Raw genomic sequence first — 14,933 nt, 5'->3', positions numbered from 1 at the left:
GGCATTGCATATTTACCTATGTAAGTAATGGGGGCCGGGCTGTGGCGCAGCTGGTTAGTAGCCAGCTGCAATAAATCACTATGAGGTCATGAGTTCGAAGCCAGCCCATGTCAGAGTGAGCACCCGACTATTAAAAAATAGCCCTGCTCGTTGTTGACCCAAGCAACTGAAAGATAGTTGCATCTATCAAGTAGGAAATTTAGGTACCACTAATGCAGGGAGGCTAATTTAATTAATTTACAATACCATAAAAATCATCCAGCAGCATTTGGAATGAGGAAGTATTCATCAAGGACTCGGTGTCACAGTGGAAGATGATGCAGCTGCTCCCCCGGTGGCCGGAATCGAGCATCCCCTCAGGAAGCTGGAGAAAGTTAAATTGCCTCTGTGTCTCTGTCTCTATGTTCATATGGCATCGAATGTTTGCCATGTATGCGTATATTGTAATCTGCCCTGAGTCCCCTTCGGGGTGAGAAGGGTGGAATATAAATACTGTAAATAAATAAAATAAATAAATAATGCTGTAATCTACTCTGAGTCCCCTAGCGGAGAAGGGCAGAATAAAAATAAAATGTATTATTATTATTATTATTATTATTATTATTATTATTATTATTATTATTATTATTCTGGTGTCCATTGAGTGTTTCTGATGTGCGTCAATCATGTCAATTGTGCTCCCACACTTCCTACCTTAATATACAGCAATGCCCTTTATTTATTTATTTATTTTATTTTATTTACAGCATTTATATTCCGCCCTTCTCACCCCGAAGGGGACTCAGGGCGGATCACATTATACACATACAGGGCAAACATTCAATGCCCATAAACACATCGAACCGAGACAGAGACAGACAGACAGACAGACACAGAGGCAATTTAACTTTCTCCTGAGGGGATGTTCAATTCTGGCCACAGAGGGGGAGCAGCTGCTTCATCATCCACTGTGATGACACTTCCTCACTTCCTCATTCCAACGTTGTAAATTAGTTAAATTTGCCTCCCCACTTTTATAAGTGGTACCTTATTTCCTACTTGATAGATGCAACTATCTTTCGGGTTGCTAGGTCAGCAACGAGCAGGGGCTATATTTTATTTTTAATTGACGGGTGCTCACCCCGCCACGGGCTGGCCTCGAACTCATGACCTCCTGGCCAGAGTGATTTATTGCAGCAGCTGCTCACCAGCCTGCGCCACAGCCCAGCCCCACATTGGAGCCATGGCACATGGCACTAGTTTCCATGGCAAAAATGCTGGCAGGTCACAATAGCCCCAAGTTGAAGACAGACATTGAGAAATTAGTCCCGTTTCTCACCAATTTATGAACCTGAATTCCAGTCAACTTAATCCGTTGCTTTTTCATTGTTCTCTGATATTACAACTTAGTCATTTTAGATTAATGTTGTTTTAACTTGTGTGGTACACCACTTTGGAATCTTGTCAAGGAAGAAAGACACACTTTATATATAAAACAAGGAGGGAGGATCATTTTTACAGTACACGGTTTATGTATAAATATAAAGTTTATTCAGTATATAGCGTTTAGAAAAATAAGTTCACATTTCAGAATACGAACAAACAACCAAAAAAACCCAACAAAACAAAACCCAACCCAATTAATTTTTTCCAGGCACAAACCTCTATTTTAGTACAACATACATACCTACGTATTTTCCAATCTCTTTGGTTGGGGAGTTAACCACAGCAATCTTTCTTGTGACTACACAACGCATCATTCCTTAACAGTGCAGAGAGCAACACATTGCCTCTTCAACATCTACATTCCATGTAGACCTCCTCCTTTCTCATAAGGCACAATCAAAACCATATTGATTTACAGAAATAAATTTTTCATCCCTGGCCCACAGTCTCTGTGCACCAAAGGGAAGAGACAGTTTTTCAAAGCATAAATGCCGAAGACTAAGAAATCTGCATGCCGTCTTCCTTTTCAAAGTGGAGAAATGTAAGGTTTAGTTTGTAAAATTACAAGAACTGGACAGGATGTGAGCCTTCCTTGAGTCTTGGCTGAGAAGAAATGCAGCGGAAAGAGTTTCTAACATGCATGAAAAACTTGTGCTGCATTTGCTTCTGGATAGTAATGAGTGATCATATTTTTCCCACGTCAAAAGCAAAAAAAGAGCGCCAACTTGCCATAGATAAGAATACACACAAATAGGACGGATCCTTCCTTACTTTAAATTTTCCAATAGTCAGAATGTGAAGGCCAGCTATCAAGAAATACACAGAAGGACCAAAGGATAATTTATGCACACTATGTTGTCTTTTCAGCAAATAGGTACAACCTACAAATAAATTACATAGGTTTTTTATATATTGAAATTATATAAAATTTCAAGATAAGTATATTTAAACATAGCATGTTTGGGGATTGTGAAGACAAGAAAACAGCAGCAACATTATGGAGCAATACGGGACATATACCTTTAGTCACAATATGGAGCTATATGAGCATATACCTTAAGTCAAACATCCAAGCATTCAGGGACCTCAATACCATGGTTTATGACTTTCTTTAAAAAAAATGTAGGGTTTTATAGGGTCTGAATGGGGAAATCGAGTATTTGTGGTAATCAGTATAGTTCCCAAAGAATTGCAGGCCCCTTTTCAATAATTTCTCTCTCAGGAATTGAAATATTACTGTTGTGATAATGCAAGAGGAATTCACTTAAAATTAAATTGACTTGGAAGAAATTCCCAATTTTACAGCAGCCTTTGCCAACATGGTGCAATCCAGAAGTGTGGCCTACAACCCCCATCATCCATAGACAATGTGACCAAACTATTAAAGAGGCAAACAGTTAATGTTAAGTTATAGGGTCTTTAGAAGATAATGGACACTCATACTATTCCAAGAATGTAGATCAAGTTATAGTATTAAAGTAGAATGCCTTTGTATTAATGGCTTAGCAATTGTGGCTATTTCCTCACATATTATAAGTATACTAGCTGTGGCGAAGTTTGGTGGTATGGGAAATAAAGTATTGAGGAATTGGTGGTAGATAAGGTAAAGGGTAAAGGTTTTCCCCTGACATTAAGTCCAGTCGTGTCTGACTCTAGGGGTTGGTGCTCATCTCCATTTCTAAGCCGAAGAGCCGGCGTTATCCATAGACACCTCCAAGGTCATGTGGCCATTGGCATGACTGCATGGAGCGCAGTTACTTTCCCGTCGGAGCAGTACCTATTGATCTACTCACATTGGCATGTTTTCGAACTGCTAGGTTGGCAGGAGCTGGGGCTAACAGCGGGCGCTCACTCCGCTCCTAGGATTTGAACCTGGGACCTTTTGGTCCGCAAGTTCAGCGGCTCAGTGCTTTAACACACTGTGCCATCAGGAGCCCCTTTTACACTGCTATATAATCCAGTTCAAATCAGATAATCTGTATTTTATAGGCAGTGTGGAAGAGGCCTAAGTGAGGCCTAACTCTGCCTGTCCCCTGGGCTGAGTGGGTTGCTAGGAGACCAAGTGGGCGGAGCGTAGCCTTCTAACTGGCAGCAATTAGATAAAAACAATTATTCCTCTCCCTCTAATTAGGATTTTATTTTTATTTTATTTTTGTTGTATGAACGTAGAGGCATGGATGAGGGGTTGTGCTACCAAGTTTAGTGTTTCTAGGATGTGTGATTTTGTTGTTTTGTCCTAGGCCAAAATTTCATTACCTTTTTATATAGATAGATTTGTTCCCCGCTTTACTCTTGTTAATGATTGGATTACCTTAGACTAGGAAATATTGTGGTGGCCAATTGCAACATTCACACTTGCCTAAAACAGACAAGAGTCTGTTTGCCTAGTTTGCCTAGCTTCCAACAAACCTCACAACCTCTGAGGATATCTGCCATAGATGTGGGTGAAACGTCAGGAGAGAATGCTTCTGGAACATAGCCACACAGCCTGGAAAACTCACAGCAACCCAGCTTCCTAAATTGACAGTTATTACCAATATGACATGCACTACTTGAGTAAAAATGCATGGGGTCAAGTTGAATGTCTCACTGAAATTAGAGGGCTTATAAAAGGCGCACACATGAAGATTTATGTGCTGCTGTTTCTTGTGTGGTGTTTATAAATTTAATTTCTACGGCAACATTCCTAGAACAGCTTACCAAATGCAAACAATGGAAGCCCTATTTATGGAAGTGCCTTGGGGCCCTAACCAGCCTAATCCGATTTGGGTTTTGCAACAAACACACTTCAGTGAGTTTGAGACCACATCCCATATTTCTTAAAGACCTCACATTGCAAAAGGCTCAGTCACTCCTAAAGGGCAGGAAAACCCCCGAGAGCATGGTGTAAGGATGTGAGCAGTGGACGACGACTCTGGAGACCTGGGTTTCAATCTGTGGTCAGCCATGGAAAACCCAAAGGCTTTGCGGGCAAGCCATGGAAACACAAAGGTTTTGGACAAGTCATGGAAACCCAAAGGCTTTGGGCAAGCCATGGAAAACTCAAAGACTTTGGGCAAGTCATGGAAAACTCAAAGGCTTTGGGCAAGTCATGGAAAACCCAAAGGCTTTGGGCAAGTCATGGAAAACCCAAAGGCTTTGGGCAAGCCATGGAAACCAAAAGGCTTTGGGCAAGCCATGGAAAACCCAAAGGCTTTGGGCAAGCCATGGAAACCCAAAGGCTTTGGGCAAGCCATGGAAACACAAAGGCTTTGGGCAAGTCATGGAAACACAAAGGCTTTGGGCAAGTCATGGAAACACAAAGGTTTTGGACAAGTCATGGAAACCCAAAGGCTTTGGGCAAGCCATGGAAAACTCAAAGGCTTTGGGCAAGTCATGGAAACACAAAGGTTTTGGACAAGTCATGGAAACCCAAAGGCTTTGGGCAAGCCATGGAAAACCCAAAGGCTTTGGGCAAGCCATGGAAACACAAAGGTTTTGGACAAGTCATGGAAACCCAAAGGCTTTGGGCAAGCCATGGAAAACCCAAAGGCTTTGGGCAAGTCATGGAAACACAAAGGTTTTGGACAAGTCATGGAAACCCAAAGGCTTTGGGCAAGCCATGGAAAACTCAAAGGCTTTGGGCAAGTCATGGAAACACAAAGGTTTTGGACAAGTCATGGAAACCCAAAGGCTTTGGGCAAGCCATGGAAAACCCAAAGGCTTTGGGCAAGTCATGGAAACACAAAGGTTTTGGACAAGTCATGGAAACCCAAAGGTTTTGGGCAAGCCATGGAAAACTCAAAGGCTTTGGGCAAGCCATGGAAAACTCAAAGGCTTTGGGCAAGTCATGGAAACACAAAGGTTTTGGACAAGTCATGGAAACCCAAAGGCTTTGGGCAAGCCATGGAAAACCCAAAGGCTTTGGGCAAGTCATGGAAACCCCAAAGGCTTTGGGCAAGTCATGGAAACACAAAGGTTTTGGACAAGTCATGGAAACCCAAAGGCTTTGGGCAAGCCATGGAAAACCCAAAGGCTTTGGGCAAGTCATGGAAACACAAAGGTTTTGGACAAGTCATGGAAACCCAAAGGCTTTGGGCAAGCCATGGAAAACCCAAAGGCTTTGGGCAAGTCATGGAAAACTCAAAGGCTTTGGGCAAGCCATGGAAAACCCAAAGGCTTTGGGCAAGTCATGGAAACACAAAGGTTTTGGACAAGTCATGGAAACCCAAAGGTTTTGGGCAAGCCATGGAAAACCCAAAGGCTTTGGGCAAGCCATGGAAAACTCAAAGGCTTTGGGCAAGTCATGGAAACACAAAGGTTTTGGACAAGTCATGGAAACCCAAAGGCTTTGGGCAAGCCATGGAAAACCCAAAGGCTTTGGGCAAGTCATGGAAACACAAAGGTTTTGGACAAGTCATGGAAACCCAAAGGCTTTGGGCAAGCCATGGAAAACCCAAAGGCTTTGGGCAAGCCATGGAAACACAAAGGTTTTGGACAAGTCATGGAAACCCAAAGGCTTTGGGCAAGCCATGGAAAACTCAAAGGCTTTGGGCAAGTCATGGAAAACTCAAAGGCTTTGGGCAAGCCATGGAAACCCAAAGGCTTTGGGCAAGTCATGGAAAACCCAAAGGCTTCGGGCAAGCCATGGAAAACCCAAAGGCTTTGGGCAAGTCATGGAAAACCCAAAGGCTTTGGGCAAGTCATGGAAAACCTAAAGGCTTTGGGCAAGTCATGGAAAACCAAAGGCTTTGGGCAAGTCATGGAAAACCCAAAGGCTTCGGGCAAGCCATGGAAAACCCAAAGGCTTCGGGCAAGTCATGGAAAACCCAAAGGCTTTGGGCAAGTCATGGAAAACCTAAAGGCTTTGGGCAAGTCATGGAAAACCAAAGGCTTTGGGCAAGCCATGGAAACCCAAAGGCTTTGGGCAAGCCATGGAAAACCAAAGGCTTTGTGGGCAAGTCACACTCTCTGAGCCCCAGAAGAAGGCCAAGACAAAACCCAATCGGAACAAATATTTCCAAGAAAACCCTCTGATAGGTTGCCTTAGGTTTGCTGTAAAGCATGAACAACTTGGAAGACACACAACAACAATGGAATATTACACAGCCCAACAAAAAAACTGTCTTGGTTTTACGTCTGTTCTTTGGAGTCATTTAGGACACTGATTCAGACAACTGCATTGGATAAACCATTGTTTCTTAAACATGGTTATCATGATTTTCTATGAGCATATGGCATATTTTCTGTATCTCAAAAACTTAGAGCTGATGGGGGAAACTGGTGCCATTTTTGGGATTTGCAGGTCAAATATACCCTGAAACAGGGCTAACATCCAAGGCACCAAAATGTGTGTTGGCCAGTGTTGTTAGTAGAAAGATAGATAAATATCTATACATAGATAGAATGCCACTAATTAATTGATTTGTTCAAATTAGCATCCTCTTCTTAGTACAGGTGGGAATGGTATCAGCTGATACCTATTGTGAGTCCACATTTATTTGTATCAATAGACTTTGCACATTTATTTGCTTACTGGAAGACTGAGGCACACTCTGCATTGTGTGCATCCTTTCTCTATTTCCCATGACAAAATGATGCAGCTCTCGCCAATAAGAATGAAGGTGCATCAGCAATGCACAACACCACAGTTGTCATGATCAATGATTTCTACAAGTTACAACTGCTAAGAGAATTATTTGTGCCCATACATATGGATATACAGTAATAGACTACAGATCTTTAGCCTAGATTCCCAAAAACACATGTTGGTGGGTTTTTTTTTTTAGGATGGTACTGCACACACAATATTTCACCCATACTTAGTGCTCACTATAAGAAGCAACGGCAACCAGGCTCTGACAAGAAAAACAACACAAAAATGGGTTGGCAAGAAATGCTGGCAAAACCACAAAGCCAGTCTATTAGAAGATCCCAGTCTTTTTTTACTATGGATACTCAACATATTTGTTACATCCTTCTCCTGCAAAGTAGCCTTTGAATAGCAAACCACTGGCTTCATGATAGCATTTGGAAATGAGTTTCTGGCTGGAAATTATAAAAGTTGGCACTTTTTAAAACAGAAGGGATGCAAATTTTCCAGGATAATCTTAGAACAACACAAAACTATGGGAAAAACAAACAAGACATATAAGTGACTCGGGCAAGTTTGCCATTACACAGCTCAACACACACAAAAAATCTTGGTGTCTTAGTTTTTGGGGTTATTTGGGGCACTCATTCAGAAAACTGCATTGGATAGATTGCATCAGCTCTAGTTTTTAAAATATGGTTGATTTTATAAAACAATATAAAATTGTATCATGAATTTATGCTTTTTGGTATGCAATGAGTAGATTTTCATGTAATACATTTTTCTTTTATTTTTAATATGTTTCCTTCATGCTTCAAAGATATTAATTTAAAACTACATTAAAATAATGTGATTTTTATGGGCAAGCAGAGTGAAGAGTGGTATATGGCATATGTTCTGTATCTCAAAATCTAGAGCTGTTGGGGGAAACCGGTGCTATTTTAGGAAGAGCAGATCAAATATACCCCAAAACAGGTCTAACATTTGAGGTACCAAAATGTGTGTTAGTCAGTGTTATGGAGACTATAGTTATGGAAAAAGAAGGCTAGGACTTGGAAAAGCAACTATAAAGGAAAGAGACAAGATCTGGATGTGTAAAGATATATAATTAAATGTCAAAATCAGAATAATCTAGACCACAGTGTCTATGGATGGTTGTGAAAGGATAGCAAATAAAGTTGACAAGAAGAAGATCTTCCCATGTGAGGAGACCTTCTGTGAGGACCATGAACTGATGGAAAGACAAAGACCAGTACAAATCAAACTTCAACTCTTACTACAAGCCAGAACAACCTGAATGGTAGCTTTGTATTTTAGACACAACATGAGATGACATGACTCATTGGAAAAGACCATCATGCTGGGCAGCTAACGAGGAAGGAACAACCATCTCACAGATGAATTGATTCTGTTAAGGAAGACACAGCCTGAACTGAAAGACCCGAAAAAGGCCATTTATGACAGGGGTTCATGGAGATCTCTCAATTACAACAAATTTGAAAAACAACTCCTTGATCACCCAAGAAATGAGTATTAAGGGATGCCAGACATGGCATTGAATGTCCTTTAAAACACAACATTTGGTGAAAGGGTCACAAGTCAAGTGACAAAGCATACTATATCTATACCTAGGATTCACAAACCACTTGGTCATTGCAATTTCCATTGCTGACCTGAGTGCTTGAATGAATCACAGATATAAAACCATCAAAAAGAATTTTCATAATACAGTAGAGTCTCACTTATCCAACACTCGCTTAGCCAACATTCTGGATTATCCAACGCATTTTTGTAGTCAATGTTTTCAATATATCGTGATATTTTTGTGCTAAATTCATAAATACAGTAATTACTACATAGCATTACTGCGTATCGAACTACTTTTTCTGCCAAATTTGTTGTCTAACATGATGTTTTGGTGCATAATTTGTAAAATCATAACCTAATTTGATGTTTAATAGGCTTTTCCTTAATGCCTCCTTATTATCCAACATATTCGCTTATCCAACATTTTGCCGGCCCGTTTATGTTGGATAAGTGAGACTCTACTGTACCCGAAAACCCAACAACTTGTGGGTGGATGTGGTTTGTCCAGATATTCAGGTAATTAAATTGAGATGACACAAATGCTATGCATGCATGGACTTTAGTGGCTGTTTAATGTGGCAACTGCATAAGAGAAAATAATTTCGCATTTCTTAGCCTCAGATTCATTCAAACTCAAAGAAACACCACAATCTTCCAAAGTAATTTAAATAGAAATGGGGAGGGATGGAATGAGCAACCAATAGATCCTGCTCAACACCATTAATTAACATCAGTCAAAAGGTTATCAGTTGGGATCCTGCCAGGCAGCATGTTTGGAAAGTAAATAGAAAGCTTCTGTGTCTGTGTTCCAAATTTGTGTTTTTTAAGCATCCAATAAAGCACCTGCATCTCAGACATACTATGCAGAAGCTGGATGGTATGCACATATTTGAAAGCATAAGAGAAGTGGTTTGGATTGCCTCTCATGGTTGGCTTCCTCTCTCATAAATATTTTCTCATCTTAGCATCGGCTGTGGTGTTTCACACACCTGTGATCCTCTCAAGATTTCCATTGTGGGTGTGCCTTCAAGTCACCTGCTGACATATGGAAACACCATTCGGAGCTCTGTATAGGACTTAAAACCCATCAATTCTCAACTAACATGGCCAAGGTTGATGGATTTTTGGCTTGACACACATGGAAGGCTGTTCTATTAGATTCATCTAGCTTTGGAGGAAAATATGAAAAAGGAACCTAGACTGATTTATTTTGATATACAACAGGGGTGCAAATCATGACCTTCTAGATGTTGTTGGGAATGTGGCTCCCAGTATTTCTCACCATTGGATAGGCTGGTCAGTGCAATTACATTAGAAGGAGGGGGAGCTGTACATGATTCTTATTTTCTGTAATGCAAAGAACCTTCCAACCACTATCTTGCACCTTATGTTGATGGTGGGCACTATATGTGGGTCCATTTCAAGTTTTAGTTCAGTCATTATCTGAATCATCTCCCTACACTACGTTCACCTCCTTGGATAACTCTTTCAAAGCTCAGTGCTCCACTGTCATGAGATCCATCAGCTGCCATTGATGCCACATGGCATAGAATGGGTGGTAAGAGAAATCTAAGATCGGGTGGATTTGGGGAATCATATGGAGAGTTGGGAATCAAGGAAACATTCTTTTGTGGTCATGTGCAGTCTTATTAAATATTATAGTTGTGCTGTGAGCCCCGGTGGCGAAGTGCGTTAAAGCACTGAGCTGGAGACCGAAAGGTCCCAGGTTCAAACCCCGGGAGCGGCGGGAGCGGCCCCTGTTAGCTCCAGCTCCTGCCAACTTAGCAGTTCAAAAACATGCCAATGTGAGTAGATCAATAGGTACCGCTCCGGCGGGAAGGTAACGCCGCTCCATGCAGTCATGCCGGCCACATGAATTTGGAGGTGTCTATGGACAACGCCGGCTCTTCGGCTTAGAAATGGAGATGAGCACCAACCCCCAGAGCCAGACATGACTGGACTTAACGTCAGGGGAAACCTTTTACCTATAGTTGTGCTTATTATTACTGATGCTAAATGTGGCCTTTGGCCTAAATATTATTAATACTCCTGACTAACGAAGATACATCAAGTCGATGTGATATACCTATGTGTTGACTCACCATCCAAGAGTTCATTAAAGGGTGCTACTCTTGTTGGAACTAACCAAAAGGGTTCCAGCCAAAAAGTGAAATCCAGGCCATCTACGCAAAGATGTATAGCATGGAACATAATGCCATTCTAGGTCAGCTACAGCAAGTGTACGCTTACTAAACAATTTCCCTTTGAAGAGATCCTAATTCTGGAAATAGCAGGCTGAATGGTAGATTAGCTTTTTCCAAGAAATACATTTCTCAGAGCTTGGAAACATGACTTTTTGGACTATAACTCCCAGCTGGAGTTAGGTTCCAGGACCATCACCACTGTAGATACCTAAATCCACAGATACTCAAGTCCCATTATATACAATGGTGTATATGGCATCCTTTGTGTCAAATGGCAAAATCAGTTTTTGCTTTTTGGGATTTTTTAAATTTTGGAATATTTTTGAGTTGTGGTTGATTGAATCTGTGGATGCAGAATCCATGTGTAGGGAGGGCCAACTGTAATAAGTTTTCCAAGACCTACTCTTTCCCTCACTTTCAGGTGTGCTATTTTTCATGCAAGTTAGAACTGGGATGTCCACATCACTACAACATCCAAAAAGACCTGTAATTTCAGTGGATGGGAAGTACACTGCATTTTAATGCATCTTTTTGTCTCTTAAGCCTATCCTACTTTCAAGGACTTATTTACCCCTCCTTTTTCTGCCAGTGGGGAAAATTCACTCCCAGTGACCATTAATACACTTTCCTTATTTATCGGAGAAGTCATACTTATTTCCATAGGATTGCACTTGTAAATAAAACATTTAGGAATCAAGTCCAAATGCTTTTTGTTGCAGAGCAGAGATTTCAATTCATGCTAACTGTGCTTATCATAGCAAGGATATAAGGCCACAAGGGGAAAAGGCACAGTGGGATTTTTTTTTTACAAAAAAACAACATAAATATTGTAACATTACTCAAAACCAAAACAAAAAGCGCAACTCTATAGAGGGTGGCGGCATATGTCAAAGAATCTCCAAATTGCATTTGTTCATATTCTAGCATAAAGCATAAGTACCAGTTCGTCCAGACTCTAAATTAGCCAAAATTCAGTTCATAAACCTCTACCAAAGGGGTGAGGTGGCACACACACACACAATAAATTAAGCCATCAGGAAAACTGGACTCATCCAACACTTCAAAAAATGATAAAGGGACACCAATAACTATAAACAGAACTTATCATACCAATAAAAACTTGAATTCCCTTTAAACAGTATTTATACACAAAGCAAAATATTCTGGGCTGCACAATTTCAAATCCTAAAAGGGCCTCCTTGACTACTTCTGCCACTCCACTGATTCTAAAGCCTTAGAAAGAGATAGAAGAAAGATTTGTAACATTTCAGAAACTCCAAACATTGTGAGGGTAGAACGTTTAAATGCTTCTGGAAAACATACATACGGGGGAAATTAGGAAACATTGTTAGTTGCGATTGTGCTTGCTTTCTACCTCAACCAAGAAGGTAACAGTAGATAGTGAGGTATCATCTAGGATAGTAATTTAAACTAAAACTAAAACCAAAAAGAAAGTCCATTTCTGTCAATGCCCATGGTCTACAAATAAACTTACTTCCAGACTGAAAAAGCAAGAGACTCTCATTTCTTCCCCAGTCTTTTCTTTAGAAGTATGATTATTGTTCTTATCTAATATTTCAGAGGATATATTTTTAGAAAATACACTGAAGTGTTGCAAATCTAATGAAACTATTTGGATAATATTAGTAAGTCAATCCATCCTTTGTCTGAGTGATACTTCCGTATTACAGTTCCTCGAAAGCCGGCATCACAAAAGTGTGATTTCATGCAAACAACACATGGCAACCTCCCATTCCTAGTGGAGATGCCCACTTATCTAAAGTGGACTCTTCAAGAAAGCTTTTTTTGGGGGAAGAGGATTGTCTAGTATGTATATTTTTGATTAGATAAGAAAACCAACACTCTGAGCGTCCAGACCCTACATTAGAAGCTAGGGCCCTTGTGAGGAAAAAGCAAATCAAAAAGTGTCACTGTCGTTTGGTTTGTTAGTTTACAAATCTTGCATATCTTCGTCCATCTCTACAGTCTGGAGCTTGGCCAGCTGTTTTTTGTCCGCCTCCAGCTCCTCGCAGATGGCGTCAACCATGTTACTCATGATGTATTTGGTTTTCGAATCCAGCATCATGGAGCCGCTCACCGATTTGCTGTCAGGATCGGGTAAAAAGTTTTCCTTGAGGCTGGAGATGGACTGCAGGATTAACCGCTGCTCTCGTGTAAATTGGGGCTGGACTTGCACGGAGGGGTGAGGTCCGACGTGGTTGCTAGCGGCCAGGCCGATCCCTCCTAACGCCGGCTGCATGGGGGAAAGCGGCATCAGATCCTGGCTGGCCAGGAGAGAGCAGTTCTGGAGCGTCGTGTAGTTGGCATTGCCAACAGAAACCACAGTCGTACCGCTTGTTGCAGGAGCCGAAATGGGCAAACTCTCCGAAACCACCGAGTTGAGTTCCTCCGCACTCAAAAGAGAAGGAGGCCCCAGGGAGAAGTTCGGCGACAGAGTAACATTAACTAAGGAGGTGCCGCCTGGCTGAAGACCACCACCAGAAAGACTGTCTGAAGGTGGTAGGCTCACAGGGAGCTGGGAGTTTTGGCCAAGAGGCATCACTTGAGAAAACACCAAGCTGGCTTCCAGTTCTTCTTGTTTGACTGGCCCGATGGCCTGGCTCGAATTCGGGACCGTGTACAGCACCGCGCTGGGAGCAAGCGAGCTGAAAAACACTTTCCCTTGTTGAGTAGTTGTAGAGTCACTTGTAAAGGTGCCGCTGCCGGATGTGCTTTGGTTTAAGGAAATATTGCCTGTGGTGGGAGAGAAAGGAACAAAACAAAGCAAAACAGTCTTAATGTTGTGTGGTCTCTTACACAGACATGCTTCTGTGGCTCCTTTGACTTCTGAAGTACAACTTCCCCAAAGAATAAGTTCAGATATATTAAAAAGTTCAGATATAGTTCCACCTATAGTTACTGAAAAGATTTTCACCATGAAATCAAAAGTGATTTATGGGACTATAGCATTGGGATTATAAAACATGCACACATATATCCAAGACTCTATATTGTAACCCACTAACAGATTTTATGATGGTAAAGATTTTGGCTAGGAATTTAAAATAGACAGGAATCTGTTTATCTTAAATTTTCTGAAAGTAATACAAGTTGACATATGTCAAAGCCAGCCTGACAGCCAACATTTCCAGTTTCTAAGTATGACTGTGAAAACTGGAGTCTGAAAACCATTTGTGTGATCTTGCTTTTGTTCTCACTAAGTATCTCCTGAACATCATGTTAAGGGAGGAAAGATAAGCAAAGTGTATTCCCTTGAATAATATGTAGCCTTCAAAGTGAATTATTTTTGCATTGTGTGTTATTTTTAACCTTTAAAGATCTGGGTTGTTGTGTGTTTTCCGGGCTGTATGGCCATGTTCCAGAAGTAGAACTTGGCCATACAGCCTGGAAAACACACAACAACCCAGTTATTCCAGCTATGAAAGCTTTCGACAACACTTTCAAGATCTGTTTTTCACTCTTAGAGGTTTCCATGGAGTGATCATTTTCAGCAAAAAAATTAACTTTAAGACTCAAACCTCCCCACCCCCCAAAAAAACAAAATCAGAGACAAAACTCTGATGGTGCTCCATCACATGTATCCCAGTTTCCAACTGTGAAATATTGGAGGGTAGAGAAGGCAAGAATTGGGTCCAGGATTAGTTCTGAGTTTTGATAACAGGATACAAAGCTTTCAAGAACTTAGGAAAAGAGAGAACAACTATAGCCATGAGAACAAATGTTATGAATAATTTCCTTCACTGTCCAGCTTTCACAACCATACATGTACCAAAATGTCATGTTTTGTTGTCTATTCCTTTTCTAAGATCTTGTGAGCTTTGTCTACTATCATGGAAACTTTGGACTTAGCATGGTAGACAACATGCAACTACGGTCTCTTATTTATAGGGCCACCATTATTCGAAGTCAACTTGATGACAAATAGCAACACAACAACAATCAAGGAACAATCCAAGTGGAGAAGGGCAGCATTATTTTGTACTAGCTGCAACTTCCAGATCAGCCTCGAGTGACAACTAAATTACTACAAAGGGTAGTAATCTAGTTTTGAGGTTACACCAATTGTAGAAAGGGGAATGAAACTGGAATAGGGTGCACAAGGCTTCAGCCTTGTTAACACAGTG

The 14,933-nt window shown here is 41.0% G+C and overlaps 1 protein-coding gene and 1 long non-coding RNA gene across 2 annotated transcripts in view; both read right to left on the bottom strand.

Moving 5' to 3' along the window:
* Window positions 1-1,507: 1,507 nt before the first annotated feature.
* LOC134295597 (uncharacterized) lies at window positions 1,508-5,204 on the bottom strand. Its single transcript, XR_010002225.1, has 2 exons — window positions 4,526-5,204; window positions 1,508-4,466 (listed from the first exon to the last, which is right to left on the bottom strand). It is a non-coding gene; the product is annotated as an uncharacterized LOC134295597 (long non-coding RNA).
* A 3,041-nt stretch (window positions 5,205-8,245) lies between these two features.
* The window catches only part of LOC100557441 (homeobox protein SIX4), a gene marked incomplete at its 5' end in the record, with an annotated part of 37,270 nt that continues 30,582 nt past the window's right edge, over window positions 8,246-14,933 (bottom strand). The window contains 1 exon segment of the mRNA XM_062967514.1: window positions 8,246-13,542. Within this exon segment, the coding sequence (XP_062823584.1) occupies window positions 12,740-13,542 (803 nt within the window).

The sequence above is a fragment of the Anolis carolinensis genome, chromosome 1, assembly GCF_035594765.1.
Source record: "Anolis carolinensis isolate JA03-04 chromosome 1, rAnoCar3.1.pri, whole genome shotgun sequence".
In the NCBI taxonomy this organism is placed as follows: domain Eukaryota; kingdom Metazoa; phylum Chordata; class Lepidosauria; order Squamata; family Dactyloidae; genus Anolis; species Anolis carolinensis.
Note: the sequence above shows the minus strand (reverse complement) of the source record. Positions and strands in the feature narration are given on the sequence as shown.